Source organism: Octopus sinensis, linkage group LG2, assembly GCF_006345805.1.
Source record: "Octopus sinensis linkage group LG2, ASM634580v1, whole genome shotgun sequence".
NCBI classification, from domain to species: domain Eukaryota; kingdom Metazoa; phylum Mollusca; class Cephalopoda; order Octopoda; family Octopodidae; genus Octopus; species Octopus sinensis.
Genome location: NC_042998.1, coordinates 58,204,555 through 58,220,868, shown reverse-complemented (window position 1 = coordinate 58,220,868; position 16,314 = coordinate 58,204,555). Strand labels below are relative to the sequence as shown.

General features: G+C 35.7%; 1 protein-coding gene across 5 annotated transcripts in view; it reads right to left on the bottom strand.

Moving 5' to 3' along the window:
* The window catches only part of LOC115224721 (1-phosphatidylinositol 4,5-bisphosphate phosphodiesterase epsilon-1), a 1,072,053-nt gene that overhangs the window by 443,447 nt on the left and 612,292 nt on the right, over positions 1–16,314 (bottom strand). For all 5 annotated transcript variants that reach the window (XM_036513495.1, XM_036513498.1, XM_036513507.1 and 2 more), the window contains exon 8: positions 2,166–2,237. In XM_036513495.1, coding sequence (XP_036369388.1) covers positions 2,166–2,237 — 72 coding nt within the window. The remainder of the gene's footprint in view (positions 1–2,165; positions 2,238–16,314) is intronic.

Genomic DNA, 16,314 nt, shown 5'->3' with positions numbered 1-16,314 from the left:
TCCGAAAGAGAATATTCGTCATTTGATCAGTAACACGACTAATAGGGTCCTTACATTGAAAAATGCAAAAGGCATGTCTACTAAATATAAAATATTCACGTTATAACAATTAAAAAATAAATTTTAATCTATAGTTTCAGATTTAAATAAGGAAGGTGTGTATGTATGTATTTATGTATGATGGACTCACCCATCGAAGATGACGTATGCGCTTTCAGCTTTTGCCGAACGATCAGCACAAATGATTTGTTTATAGTGATCAAATGTTCGTGTTGCACATTTGCCGAACAGGTGCACTGTGTACCACGCGTCAGGTGTTGAAATGATCGCAAAGCAACGCGAGATGAAGTGTTTTGCTGCAGAATACAGCGCACCACTGGTCTAGGAATTTAATTCACGATCGCCAGATCGTGATGAGGTCTATTATCGCGAACCCAGTGTGTACCCATCTATCTATCTATCTATCTATCTATCTATCTATCTATCTATCTATCTATCTATCTATCTATCTATCTATCTATCTATCTATCTATCTATCTATCTATCTATCTATCTGTCTGTGCATGCTTACGAGGGTTGAGTAATCTGAGTTCACTAGTCGCTTTAAGGACTGGATGTATAAGAATGCCATCCTACCCAAGATTTTATCGCCCTTGTATGCCAACCGTTGAAACTCCGGGGAAGAAGCTCAGCAGATTTTTAAAGGAGGTTGTTGGGTTTACCAGGCAACCTCAGCAATACCACTTGATACGGATCCACCAACACTCTACGACACTCCAAAATCAACCTCTCAGAAGAGTCGATACGAACAAGAGACGCTATGCGGTGTAGAGATTCCAGGAATACGATAGTAGAAGCTGAAACTGATAGTATTGAAGTTCACATAAATAGAAAGGAAAGGGCCGTTAGAGAGTTGCTGTTGACGTATGAACGGACGAAGCAGAAAGATCATGCTGGAACCTTGGCTATAGAGCGTTCGGGCTTTGGTACTTTCCAACCTGCCAGTTGGAAATACCAAAGTAAAGGAGCAGCAACACAACCAAAAAACGTCCATGAAAGTGTAGAGGAAGCTCGTCCAAGCAGGATGGTGGGACACTGCCAATATGAATCTTCGACTGAGTGGGTCGACATGAGCGTTCCTTCAAAATCTCTCAATAGCTTCCCCTGAGTCCTACCGAGCAACCACTACCGTTAGAGATATGGCCAGGTCAATGCAGAGGTGATAACACTTGCTATTCAGCGCAATACATACATCAGGAAAGAAGCTGTCACGTTTCTCGAACATGGATTGAAGCCCTGTTTAGGGAAAGCCCCAGACTGGTAATCGATAGTGCATTTTGTCAAACAGGTTAACTTCCTAAGGCATCTTATTTATACAAACGACATCTCACCTAGGCAGATTTATCTTCTTAGAAGCCTTCAAGTAGGGGGTCATGTCCAAACTGATTGTGCCCTCTGCGAAGAATACGTAGAGAAGGCTTATAAAAGAAAGTTTGCTAAAAACAAATACAGCATTGGAAGTTGGCTGGTAGGATTTCGTGGGTCCGGATTCGATTTATTTTGTGAAGATCTGACTGTCCTTCGAACAACTAATGCAGCAAAGAGGTGAGGAGCATACATTCCATTACCGATACTGCAGATGAAACCACAAGCGGGCAAGATGACTTTTGATAAATAAAAGGTAAGACCTGTGCTGCTGGAATACAAGTTTGTACATTTGTGTGAGAGACCTGATGTGTCGAAAGATCCAAACTTTCCAAGATTTCAAAACCTATCACTGATGATGTATCCCAGAACATCTGTGTGATGTATTTTGGAAACTGAGCTATATGCGTCTGAGATCGTATGTGTATAAAGTTATTTATGGGCGATTTTGTTCGTGCCTTTGTAAATATATAACCTATATATCATGACATCAGCGATTGATAAGATTACATAGTTTCTGAATCCAGGTTTTTTATAAATTAGAAAATAATCAGAGCAAAAAGGTCAAAAAAATATAATAATAAATAAGAGGAGAGGGGCGGTAAAATTAGTAAGGAAGAACAAAATGAAATAATGCGGATAAAGATTATGGTTGTTGCGTTAATGCTACAATATATTTTCGCTGGATTTAATTAGAATCTCTAGCTTAAGGTCAAATACTGAGCTCTCAATATACTTACTCTTTTGTATTGCAAATGGCAATTCTCTTTATCTTCGGAATCGTCTTTGGAAGTCTTTGTGATGGTTCGTTCCTAATATAAAATACAAAAAAATATAAATATATAAATAAATGAGGAAAATATATAAATACAGAAACAAATAAAACCGAGGAAAATAATTCAGAAGAAATCCATAATAGATTTACTAACAAAGGATATAGGTTAATTGTCATTTAAAGAATTTTACTGAACAGGACAGTTTTTCATACATCTTCAGATTATACTTATACGTAAAAACACAATGCACGTGCGTCCAAGCGTGTATGTATATGTGTGTGTATATGTGTGTGTATGTCTGTGTGTATGTGTGCATGTGCTTTTAATGTGTGTGTGTTCATGTGTCTGTGGTGTGTGGCGTGTGTGCATGTGCGTGTGGTGTATGTGTGAGTACACATACATGTGTTTACACAATAGATATATATACATTCTCTCTATCTTTCACACACATATATTGTAATATACACATACACACATATATATATAGAGAGAGAGAGGTACATATATATATATATATATATATATATATTATATATATATATGTTCAATGCACACACACACATACGCACACACCACACCACTCACACACACACACACACACACACACACACACATATATATATATTATATATATATATATATATATATATATATATAATGTTTATGTATGTGTATGTGAATGATGGAACAGATGGATGTGTCATTGTGTGCCTAAAATGATACGTACATGTTCCCATTCACACACACAATATATCCGCCGTAAAGGCTTTAAGAGAAATATGTCGTTTATGCACTTTTACTTTATTCCCAATATGAGCTTTGATATGTTCTTTTTTTCTCTCTCATTTCGCTTTTCTGTCTCATTTTAGAGATATAGAATGTATATAAAATCAATATATCCTAAAAAAACTATTGCACAATGGCAATATTTTCAATCTTGCCTTAGAATATTTTGTCAATATTTTCTGATACGTCTGATTGATATGGAGTGGAGGTGGGCGCATATTTATTAAATTTTTTTAACTGCTAAATCTGTCACAGCTACTAAGACCGTACTGGTGTTCAACCTTCAGAATCGAGTATCTTGTCCTTTGTATTGTCTCTTTATATATATATATATATATATATATATATATATATATATATATATATATATATATATATATATATATATATATATATAATATATATATATATATATATATAATATATATATATATATATATATATATATATAGACGAATGGCCAAGGTAAAGAGCATCTCTCACTCTCTTCATATTACTTATACGTTCAAATATATTCAGAATAATTTACTTGTATTTATTCCATTTATACGTTCCTAGTTCAAATTCTGCAAGTCTACTTTGCCTTTTCACCTTCTAAATTTGATTGAGGTATTATTACTCTAGGGTGGTACACTGGTAGAGTTACAAGATCAATTATGGGATGTCTTACTGTATGTATTCCGGTCCTTTATGCCCTGAGTTCATATCCCACTAAGCATACTTGAGTGGTAGATTTAATCCATCACCAACCAATGCATTTTGGTTACCTTCAACAGACTTCATTTTGTTACATGCACTCGGGTCAGAACTCTGTTTTGAGGATAGTTTGTTTCTTCTCACTTGTGTCTGGAGTCTTTGTAAATGGTCATGAGCACAACCCTTTCTTCCTAATTAAGCAATAAAAGAATTAACGTCAGATCTGTTTTTGTTGAGTCTTTAGGTGTAGTTGGTATCCTAATTGGGATGAACGATCTACTTTCGAGGTTACTGAGATATCACTCTCTATATAAAGCTGAAGTTGTTTGTGTATGGCAGGTTTGGTAACCTTCAACTAACACTATCTCCTCCGAGACCCTGCGGCGCAAGTTGACCAAAATTGAGAGTATGTTAGAAGGTTTGCTCTTCCTTCCGTAGAAAAAAATTCAAATCGGACCATGTTAACACCAAAAATTATTTACATCAAAAAGGTGTTTTTTTTTCTATGAAAATTCCAATTTTCTACGATTCTTTGACTGCTGTGTCACCATTTTTCGGTGTATTTCAACCAGGAAAATTTTCACTCAACGAGAAGAACAAGCTGTATAATGCAAAACTTTTACGTTTCATAAATTCCAATTCTAAAGGGTTGAAACAAACCTGAGCAACGCCGGGCGATACTGCAGGTTAAAGATAAAGGTATATGCATACCTGTTAAAATGCTCAAGAGTAACATTGGTAATGCTTTGTTAGCCTTTCAGAAGATAATTTTACAACTGAAGACCTTTAAATGCCAAACTATTGTTGTCTACTTTTCCTTGGTTAAGAATTTATGGAAAGGAGTATTGGGATCTAATGGCATTCTTTCGGAATCCGATTGAATCGCTTTTGCCCCAAGCTATTATTAGATTACAAGGAAGCGAAAGTAGTTTTTTCCTTCATCTCTATATAATTCTGCTTGTTCGTTCGCACGTTATAATTTACTTAGAGAAGTGGAGGTGGAGGGAGTGAGAGGTAGAGTAAGAGTGAAAGAGATAGAGATAGAGAGATAGAGAGTTAGAAGTCAAAGAAAGTGTAGAGAAGAAAGAAGAGCGGAAGCATTAGAGAACGGTGTATAATATTAATACACTAACGCCAAATGTGTCACGTGGTTAGCTGAAGGGAGAGGCGAAGAGCGAGAAAAAAGAGGGAGAGAGAAAGAGAGTGAGAGAAAATGAGTGAGAATGACATGTGGTAGTGTGGAGAAGGAATAGTTATTAGCTGTTTAAACAGTTAGCTGACGGGAAAGGTAAAGAGAAGGGGATATATTTAGGATACAATATTTAGCAGAGGGTAATGTTCTGGTGGCGAGGTTAAAGAAAAGCAGACAAAGAGATGGACAGAGAAGGCAGTTATATTGAGAGAGAGAGAGAGAGAGAGAGAGAGAGAAGTGGGGAGAGAGAGAGGTGGGGAGAGAGAACGTTTATATTTTCAGAATAGAGATACATCGATGAATTGTTCTATGAATTTAATATAAGTAAGAGGTATGTAGAACATTTGCAATAGGAATAGAAGGCGACAAATCATGTTTAACCGAGCTTTTGATCATGTATATACACATCATAATAACAATGAAAAAATAGTGCGTTTTAGTTAAAGAATCGATGAATACAGATTGATATCACCGATAATTTCTTCCGCATTATTCTTATAGCTTTTATGGAGATGGTAAACAAGAGTTTGGCTTGGATTAAGAGACCTCTCGTATTGTGACTGGTTAGCGTTTATTATAAACTGTTAGTGATTCACAGTTCCAAACTTACCTTGCAGCTAAATATGACAGCGGATACAAGTCCGAAGGCAAGTTAAATGTAAATAATTCACGTTTACTCGTCTTTGTCAGCCAAATTGTTTTGTCATATAAGATTACGAAGACATATATTTGCACTGTTAAATGACATTGTGTTAAAACGTTCGTATCTTTTTCAATACTTCGCATTTGTTGATGTCAGGTTGGAACTAGTTCTTTTATAGGTTGTAACATACATAATCTTAGGTTAGCGATTTTATCTTTTTACTACCCTTTTTATTGTTATTCTATGCCTTCCTTCTCTTCCTTTCTAATTCGTCCTTCATTTTGTTTCACTGATGATCTTCTGTTAAACCCAAACGTAAGATATGGTCTGATTGAGACTTACAATGAGCTTTCATTCCACCAAACTGTTTCTCTTTCCCTCATCATCCCCTTCTAACAATAATTATGGCCATAATTATTCCACAAATTCCTTCTGTAGAAAAATAATAGTTCGCGTCAACAAATTTACTACCGAATATATCAAAAATCTACATAAGAAAGTTATGCCGCGAGGAAAACAATTGTCAATGAATATTAGAACAAATAAGAGACAGGGACTGGACTTGTTTTAGTATTACGATGACTGCATTAAGTATCTACCTTCTATTTACGAAGTATGCTATTACTAACTAAGCTATTGTCTCAATTTAGTCTTTTAAATTTATTCCTTTATTCTTTTATTCTTTCATTTGTGTCAGTCATTTGACTACAGCCATGATGGAGCATCATCCCTTGGTGCTTTCCCACGCACGATGAAGTCTATGCTTAGCAGATGAAGTCATAATAAGACTAAAACAAGTCAAGAGTTGTGTCCCATCCTTGTCAAAATACTGAAAATAATATATATAATTGACTAATATTTTTTTCCTTGTTACATAATCATGAATAGTTTGTCACTATAAGGACCCCTTTGTTATAGATTTTAACATCGACTGATTGGTAGACATTTCTGTTGGCTATAAGCTTATTAATAAGTCAGAACAAAAGATGCGAAAACAAAGGTACACGGACACAAGCTTGAACATGTGACATTAGATTGCACGTATTTAGGACAAATAATAAATCGGAAAAATCGCTGGGTAAAAGAAGGTGCTCGAAGAATAATTAAGGCTAAAAGTACGTGTACGTAAGAATGTACACGTACATAAGAATGAAAAGAAGTATCTTCACGCTGTACAAATAATAAGATGAGTAAACTTGTATTTTGCCTGTTATCTCCTATGGTATAGATATTTGGAAAATGTACAGAGCAAAACAAAGAAAAAGGTAGAGAACTTTGAAATGTTGGTTTTTCACTGACTGAGAACAAGTTGGAAAAGCAGAGGTAACAACCGCTGCAATACTAGAAACGTTAAAATCCATAGTCACCTATTGTCAAGAATCAAGTTTACAAAGCTATCATACTTCAGACAAACAATGCGTCACAAGGTCCAAGTCACAGCTCAAGACAATCGCTACTGGAAATGTGTAGGGAACGAGGGCAAGAATTGGTCAAAGACGTTTGTTGACGGCTGCAGCGAATGGTCTGAAAGCAAGAGTCTACCTGATTGAATACATGCAGCAAAACACAGAGGGAAATGGAGAATCTTGGCAAGCTGCCTCCTCATGGACACAGGGAAAGCACCTGACTGCTACTAATGATGATCGTAACATAAGATAAAAGAATTTGTTTGTTTTAGAAGTTTCACATTAACTTAAATTTATTTTCTTCCCCTCCTGTTTTCTTCACCTGTGTCCAGCAGACATACAGAAATTTCTAACAACTCTCAGTGAATAATTTCGACTCTGTTCCTCCTTAGTACACACAGAATAATATATGAGTAAACAAAAGCCAGAATCGAATATGGAATTAATTTGGAAAGCAACAAAGACGAACTTCACTTCAAATTGTCTCTGCAAAATATTATCAGTAATGATGTGAGTATTGGAGAGAGAGAGGTGGTGGTGGTGGTGGTGGGGAGATTCGGGGTGAGGATATCGGAGAAATAATTGCCGGTTTCTTAGAAAATGACTGATAGGCCGACACGTACAGACAGATGTAAACATCTAAAATGGAGAATGCTAGACCACAAATCAATTTGTAAGAAAGAATTAAGACATTCTTGAAAAACAATACGTCTCACTGATGATCGAGATGTTTGCAAATATATTCTATGACCGATCTGTCTGAGCATTATTAACATATAAGTACACACACACACAAACACAATTAACATCAATATGTGTGTTTGTGTATACACCCACACCTACACCCACATAAGTATATATAAAGTAAATAAAAAGAACGAAGAACAAACATAAGACAAAAACAACAACGCGAGGACGTGGTACGTGGAAAGTATTAGCAGACACTCAGGGAAGGAAAGAAAGGGGGTATTCTATATTCTTTTATTCTTGTATATTCTTTTATTTCTGTCATTTGACTGCTGTCATGCTGGAGCACTGCCTCTAGTCAAACAAATCGACCCCAAGACTTATTCTTTGTAAGCCTTAATACTTATTCTATCGGCCTGTTTTGCCGAACCGCTAACTTACGGGAACGTAAACACACCAACATCGGTTCTCGAGTGATGGTGGGGGAGCAAAAAGACACACCAACACAAACACACACACATACACACACAAATACACACACACACACAAACACACACATATATATATTCGACGGTCTTCTTTCAGTTTCCGACTACCAAATCCAGTAACACGGCTTTGGTCGGCCCGAGGCTATAGTAGAAGACACTTGACCAAGGTGCCCTGCAGTTAGACTGAACGCGGAACCATGTGGTTTGTGAGAAAGTAACACTACACAGGTCCTCCTGCGCCTATCACAGCCACTCCTGCGCCTATATACACTCAATTAGCATCAATATGGGTATATATATATATATATATATATATATATATATATATATATATATATATATATACATATAAAGTTAATCCAAACAAGAAAGCACAAAAAAACACAACAACGCGAGGACGCGGAACAAATATAGTATTATTGGACGCTCAGGAAAGAAGGAGGGTTTAACGTTTCGAGCGGAGCTCTTCGTCGGAAACATAGGAGAAGGAAAATATATATATATATATATATATATATATATATATAATAATATATATATATATATATATATAAATTTATATATATATATATATACATACATACATACATATATGTACATGTGGAGGCGCAATGGCCCAGTGGTTAGAGCAGCGAACTCGCGGTCGTAGGATCGCGGTTTCGATTCCCAGTCTGGCCGTTGTGAGTGTTTATTGAGCGAAAACACCTAAAAGCTCCACAACGCTCCGGCAGGGGGTGGTGATCCCTGCTGTACTCTTTCACCACTCTTTCTTCTGTTGGCCTGCTCGCTTAGCCAGCGGGGTGGCGTCATTCGAAGGCTAAAACAATGCGAAGGCATTTGACCAGCGATGTGTAACAACATCTGATGGTCTGGTCGGTCACGTGATATCACGTGATCACGTGAAATATGTTACATGTATGTATGTATGTAGTACCAACTATGTACACACAGAACCTCACACATTAATATATATACACGCACTATAGAACTATATACACAAACACGCAGTTAACATCTGTCTATCTGTCTCTCTCTATGTGTATATATATATATATATGTATATAATATAGGTGTAAAAAGGCTGTATGTAGATTCGTCCTTTAATTTTGGAGGTTTCCAAAAGGGATTTTTAATATTGATTCTTCATTCTTCGCTGGTAGTTTACAGGCGTAAATTTGCAAAGATATGAAAGTAATACTTGTATATAATGCGTGGTGAACTTATGGGAAGAAGCCCCATAATATTCGTCAATTTATTTTAAAATGGAGGAGACAAGTTGTTAAAATATATAAGAAGTTTAATTCTTGCAGACGATCGTTTCGTACAGAGACATAAAAATAAGAATGCAAATTCATGATTGAATTAAATTGAATTAAATTAAATATATCAATGTACTCTTCAGTGCGGGAAGTATAAGCAAAAATACAATGAACTTGAGAAGGAAAATAGCAAAAAATTTGAATGTAGGAGATTCATATTTTTATCCTTGTGAGAAAGAGATGTGAGTCATGTTTGGATATTTAATCATAACTAAGGGTTATAACGGTTATATGAAGATATAAGTAAAGCGGTATCAGAAACGTTTCCTCTATAGATGAGTATTGAAATTAGAAATGTTAAGTCCAAATAGGGCAAAATATGTATTAGAAATGTTAAGTCCAAATAGGGCAAAATATGTATTAGAAATGTTCAATGGAAAGACACTCCTTGGTTTGAATTGAAATATGGTCTGGCCATTGAAATCTTTACGTCGTGTGGTGAATATTTAAAAAAAAAATTCCATACATAAGAATGAAGTATATCGTGAGGAGATGGTATATAAAGAGCTAATACTAAATAGTTAACGTAGATAAATTGTAGGGGAAATAGAGATGTCAAAAAATATTAAAGATAGAATATGATGTATAAAAGGGAGTTATGCTTGCATAAAAACTAATATTCGTTATTATGTATAAAATATAATGCAGAAAAATTGGTGTTAATATTACAAATAAAAATATTATATCCTTGTTGTGACTATAAGAATGACAAAGTGAAAATAAACTGGGAGTAAAAATAGAAATACGAAAAAGAAAATAAATGTAGGGGAGAGAAATGAGCTGGGAAGGAGAAGAGTAAATAAATAAAAAAAATATATTTTATAAAAGTATTGATGTGTTATGTTATACAGTAGATGTATTTTGGTATAAAAAAATTATTTTAGAGGTGATAATCTAGCTCAGTATTAAGAAAGAAGGATATATAATGGCAACAGGGTGGTAGTGGTATTCAGGTTATAAGGGTGCAATGCCAGTCATGAATATAAGAAAGGATACGAGTAGGAGGGTGCACGCAAGTGAACAAAAATTTATACATAATATAGGAGAAAAATAATCTAACAGGGAGAAGAGTGTGTGTGTGTGTATATACTCATACATGTGCAGAGGCATATTTGCACATTAGTATATATAGGTACTGGAATTCTAGTTGTTGTACGATTAGGGTATAGATATAAAAAAAGACACCGTGCAAATATACACGCAGCGGTGCAAAGAGAGAAGAGGCACCTACATATAAATATAAATACATCTATCTATCTATCTATATATATATATATATCTATATATATATATATATTATATATATTATATATATATATATATATATATATATATATATATATATATATATATACTGCTGTGATTTTTGCTACTAAGGTATCGTTTAAACTTTTGATTAATCTACTACAAGATATTCATCTTTATATTTCACATAATATATATATATATACATATATATATATGTATATATATATATATATATATATATATACAAAATGGAACAAGAACGCAAAACATCCGGACAGCATAGGTGATGCAAAAAGGTACAACAAAACATCCAGATAGACGATACAAAGAAAACAAGGACGGGTCATTTGAGGTTTTCTTTCTTCAGTCAAGCACCAGATTAGCCTCGCAATTTCGGATATATATATATATATATATATATATATATATATTATATATATATATATATATATATATATATATGGGTATGTGTGAATATATACAATATATACATAAGTAAATGCGCAATTAAAATCAATATAGGCACACACACATACACACACACACAGACGCACATGCACACATCCTATGCATATATATATATATATATATATATATATATATATATATAATATATATATATATATATATAATATATATATATATACATATATATATATGTAAATATATTTGCATCATAATATAAGATTTTAAAAGTGTTTCCGAGTACATTTTACGCTGTGAAGACATTTTCTTTTAGAGAAGTGAATACGTTGTGTAGAGTGGATAAGTATTTTTACTTTGGGTTGGTCAAAACGTCTGTTTGAGTTTTCAAAATAAGACGCAAACGTTAAACACCAGGCAATGTATTCGGTCAATAATATAGTTATAGTTTCATTCCAGCAGATTTACCACTTTGCAGAACCATTAGTTCCTGCTCAAAGAATTCCCTGTCTTTACTAGTGAAAATCTCTTCGAGGTGAATTTATATATCTTCTTCAGCGTGGACGTTCTGTATATTCGATGAGATTTGAAGAGACTTAAACCAGTGTAAATCCGAAGGCACAATGTCGGTCGAATATTGAGGGTGCGGCAAAACTTCCCTCAACCGTAGCCCAGCCCAGCCCATCTCCAGTAACGTCTGTGTTTGCAAAGAAGGATGCGATCTGACATCCAGGTGGATAGCTGCATCTAATTTGTCCAGCTGGTTGCAGTACTCATCCAGATAGGTAGTCCTGACAGACAATACCATTCCAATCCCACCAAATTTAAAGCATAACTTTCTTCGGGTGAAATGCTGCTTTGGAGATTGTTTGTGATAGTTCACCTCGCTTCCCCAATGATCGTTTGTGATACATATTATTATAGACAATCCATTTATCGCCTGCTGCTACGGTTCTCTTCGAAAAGAGATCGTTTGCTTCACGTTTCTGCAGCACATCGTAGATGAAAATCCATAGTGTCTGATTAGCTTCATTCAATTGATCTGGGATCGAAACATCGAACCTACTTACGTAACCAAGTTTATGAAGATGGTTCTCAACTGGCCGTTAGTACAAGCATAATAGTATAAGTATAAGGGTGCCGAAGAGCTACCGCCATGCTAGAAATAGCAGTCAAAACTGACTCTAGAATCACAGCAGGCATTCATATAGCACTGGTGCAGTATGAATACCTGTGCTATATGAATATATGATGTGGTTCTAGAGTCAGTCTAGACAGCTATTTCTGGCATAATGGTGCCTCTTCGGTACCCTTAATTATAATTGTGCACACACACACAGACACAGATAAACACACACACACACACACACACACACACACACACACATATATATATATATATATAGGTTTCATCTTTATAACTTTATTATATCTTTATAACTGATATTGAAAATGTATACTGTAGAATATAATAAATAACTTCTTTTCAGCTTATCGTTCTTCGATACGAAAAAAATCGACAGCCTTCAGTTTCAATAAACTATTATGTTTCCTGAATGTTGTTTTTTTATATATTTACTACGGATTGCTTGAAGCTAACTTTCTTCCTACACTTCGATCCCTGGATCTTACATTTATCATTTATACATACACACGTACACACATATACATACATATATATATACATACATATAGCAATAATAAATCTCTAAGCGAGGTATATATATATTATATATATATACATACATACAAATATACTGTTGTCCAGCTATGACAACGGCTTTCTGCACAGATTTGAATTATCCATCCATATCCCTGTCAGGTGCACGCAAGATGCTTTTGATGTCACTTAGATAATTGCAAGTGTTATAGCAGACATGACAGGAATAAGTACATGTAAATGACAGCTAGTTGATAGGAAGTTCTTCGGGGAATTTTTTGGGTTATGTTTTCTCCGAAGATTCACTAATCCAACTCTTTCTGAACTAGTATTATTCTCTCTCAGATTGATCAATCAAAACAAGTTTTTCATAAAATATTGACATGTTACATTTTGCGTATTTATTTAGGCACAAACTGCTCGGTTCTTTTCTAATTCCTTGCTTTATACATAGATTTCTTTCCTTCTTTTATACTTTCTTCTAACTATCCCTCAGTTCTTGAAATCGGCGCTCATGCTCTTTAAACATTCCATGTAAATGCTGCATCTATATCTATTGTTATGAGGCCACGTAAACTATCATTCATACTTGAAGAAAACAACAACAAAAACGTGCGGTTTCGAATTCTAAAGACTTCCATATCTACGTGATAACCTATTCTGTACATTTGATTCCTAATACTATAAAATTCGATTCTCTCATAGTCAGCTTTCTCTCAACCAACAGCGACAAGATTAAGCGGGGCGAGCTGGTAGAAACGTTAGCACGCCGGGCGAAATGTTTAGCGGTATTTCGTCTGCTTTTACGTTCCGAGGTCAAATTCCGCCGAGGTCGACTTTGCCTTTCATCCTTTCGAGGTCGATAAATTAAGTACCAGTTACGCACTGGGGTCGATGTGATCGACTTAATCTCTTTGTCTGTTCTTGTTTATCCTGTCTATGCTTAGCCCCTTTGTGGGCAGTAAAGAAATAAGAAACGTTAGTATGCCGGGCGAAATGCTTAGCGGTATTTCGTCTGCCGCTATGATCTGAGTTCAAATTCCGCCGAGGTCGACTTTGCCTTTCATCCTTTCGGGGTTGATTAAATAAGTACCAGTTACGCACTGGGGTCGATGTAATCGACTTAATCCGTTTGTCTGTCATTGTTTGTCCTCTCTGTGTTTAGCCCCTTGTGGTCAGTAAAGAAATAGGTATTTCGTCTGTAGTCATGTTCTGAGTTCAAATTCTGCCGAGGTGGACTTTGCCTTCCATCCTTTCGGGGTCGATAAATTAAGTACCAGTTACGCACTAGGGTCGATGCAATCGACTTAATCCCTTTTCTGTCCTTGTTTGTCCCCTCTATGTTTAGCCCCTTGTGGGCAATAAAGAAATAGGTCTTTCTTCTGTCCACATGCTCTGAGTTCAAATCCCGCCGAGGTCGACTTTCATCTTTCCAGGGTCGATTAATTAAGTACCAGTTGCGTACAGGGGTCGATCTAATTGACCGAATACCTCCCCCAAAATTTCGAGCTTTGTGCCTAGAGTAGAAAAGATTCGATGTTAACAAGTTTTGAGAAACTGTTCAAGAAGTAGCATTTGCCTATACATGTATGTTGTTTAGCCCCCTGATCATCACTTATCTGGCAAACCCGCTTTCACATGTGTTCCAACCGCGAGCATGCTGTCATATTTTCAGACATGGTTGCGTGTAGGACTGAATTGTCCAATGTATTGTTCAGTTCGCAAAAGCAATGCTGACTGATTTACAGAAACGTTATCTACACTTTATAGTAAGTTAAACAGTCTCGTAGGAGTTCCCTGGTTGCATGTGTTCGTGTGTGTGTGTATGTGCATGCATGTGTGCTAGTGCGTGTCTCTCTGTTATTGTGTGTGTGTGTGTGTAGATAAAGAATATTCGGTTTCTGATTTAGCCTAGGTAAAACAAAATGTATATTACTATTTGTCTGGTTTGTATTTCGATATAATAATTAGTACTCAATAAAATATTACTTAAAAGTACAAGAAACCATTTCGAAGACAAGCACTTAAGTTAATAATAGCGTTGCACACTATTTTATAAATAGTGTGCAATATCAATATCGTATAATAAATAAGAACTACACGGCATCTTGCATAGGTAACAATTAGCGTGTTTTGAAAACAAATATATACGTTGTGCATGCAGTTTAATGTCAAATATTACTCTCTTTTACTCTCTTCTACTTGTTTCAAGCATTTGATTGTGGCCATGCGGGAGCACCGCCTTTAGTCGTGAACATCAACCTCAGGATTTATTCTTTGTAAGCCTAGTACTGACTCTATCGTTCTCTTTTGCCGAACCGCTTGGTTGCGGGGATGTAAACACACCGGCATCGGTTGTCAAGCGATGTTGGGGGAACAAACACAGACACACAAACATATACACTCACACACACACACACACACACACACACACACACACAACACACACACACACACACACACACACACACACACACACACATATATATATATAATATATATATACATATACATATATGCGACGGGCTTTTTTCAGTTTCCCTCTACCAAATTCACTCACAAGGCTTTGGTCGGTCCGAGGCTATAGTAGAAGACACTTGCACAAGGTGTCACGCAGTGGGACTGAACCTGGAACCATGTAGTTCGTAAGCAAGCTACTTACCACACAGCCACTCCTACGCTTTTGACTATATTTTCTCGATTTGTTCCATCGTGAGCATCTACATACAAAGTACCAAATATAGACGTATTCGCAGCTATTTTTTTAGTCTTTCGCTCTTGTGCCAGTTTCAATCATTGAACTGTCGTTGATTAAATCAACTCGCTACTAATTTAAGATGTAGTACTAAAGAGGTGTAAACCAGCCAACAAGCGTTGTTAGGCGGCAATAAATAAACATAAAGCCACCCCTCCACAAATATATATATATATTGTTGGTTTCCTTGTCCTGTTTTTTACTGGTTTTATCTTTATTTGTACTGTTCTTTTCTTCATCTGTATTGCTTTTACGTCCTGTTCTTGTCACTTTTTTACTCCTCCGCAAAAAAAATTTTAATTAATTCATTTTGCGGGAAGGACCGCTTCGGCGTGGCCGTGTTCTGCCCTTACCTTCGAAACACGCATTGAGTCGAAACAGGGGCAGCTGAAGAATAGGAATGTTCCTTGTATTGTTTGTCTTGTACTCTGTTTTTTCGGTGTTAAAAAAAAGTCCGTTTCCTTGTTTTCGTTTCTCGTTGTGTCCTACGTTTATTTGTGGTGTCCTGTACTCATATATGTATGTATATATACATATAGATGTAGGTATGTACATATATTTATGTACGCATATGTTTTATTCATTAAATTCTTATATATATATATATATATATATATATATATATATATATACATATGATAAATGTGACCTCGTGTGTACCGTTGGCGATTTTTTTCCTCTGTCTTCCCCTCTCTGGATCTTTCCTTCTCCTATGTTTCCGACGAAGAGCTCCGCTCAAAACGTTAAACCCTGCTTCTTTCCTTCTTTCCTGAGCGTCCAATAATACTATATTTGTTCCACGTCCTCGCG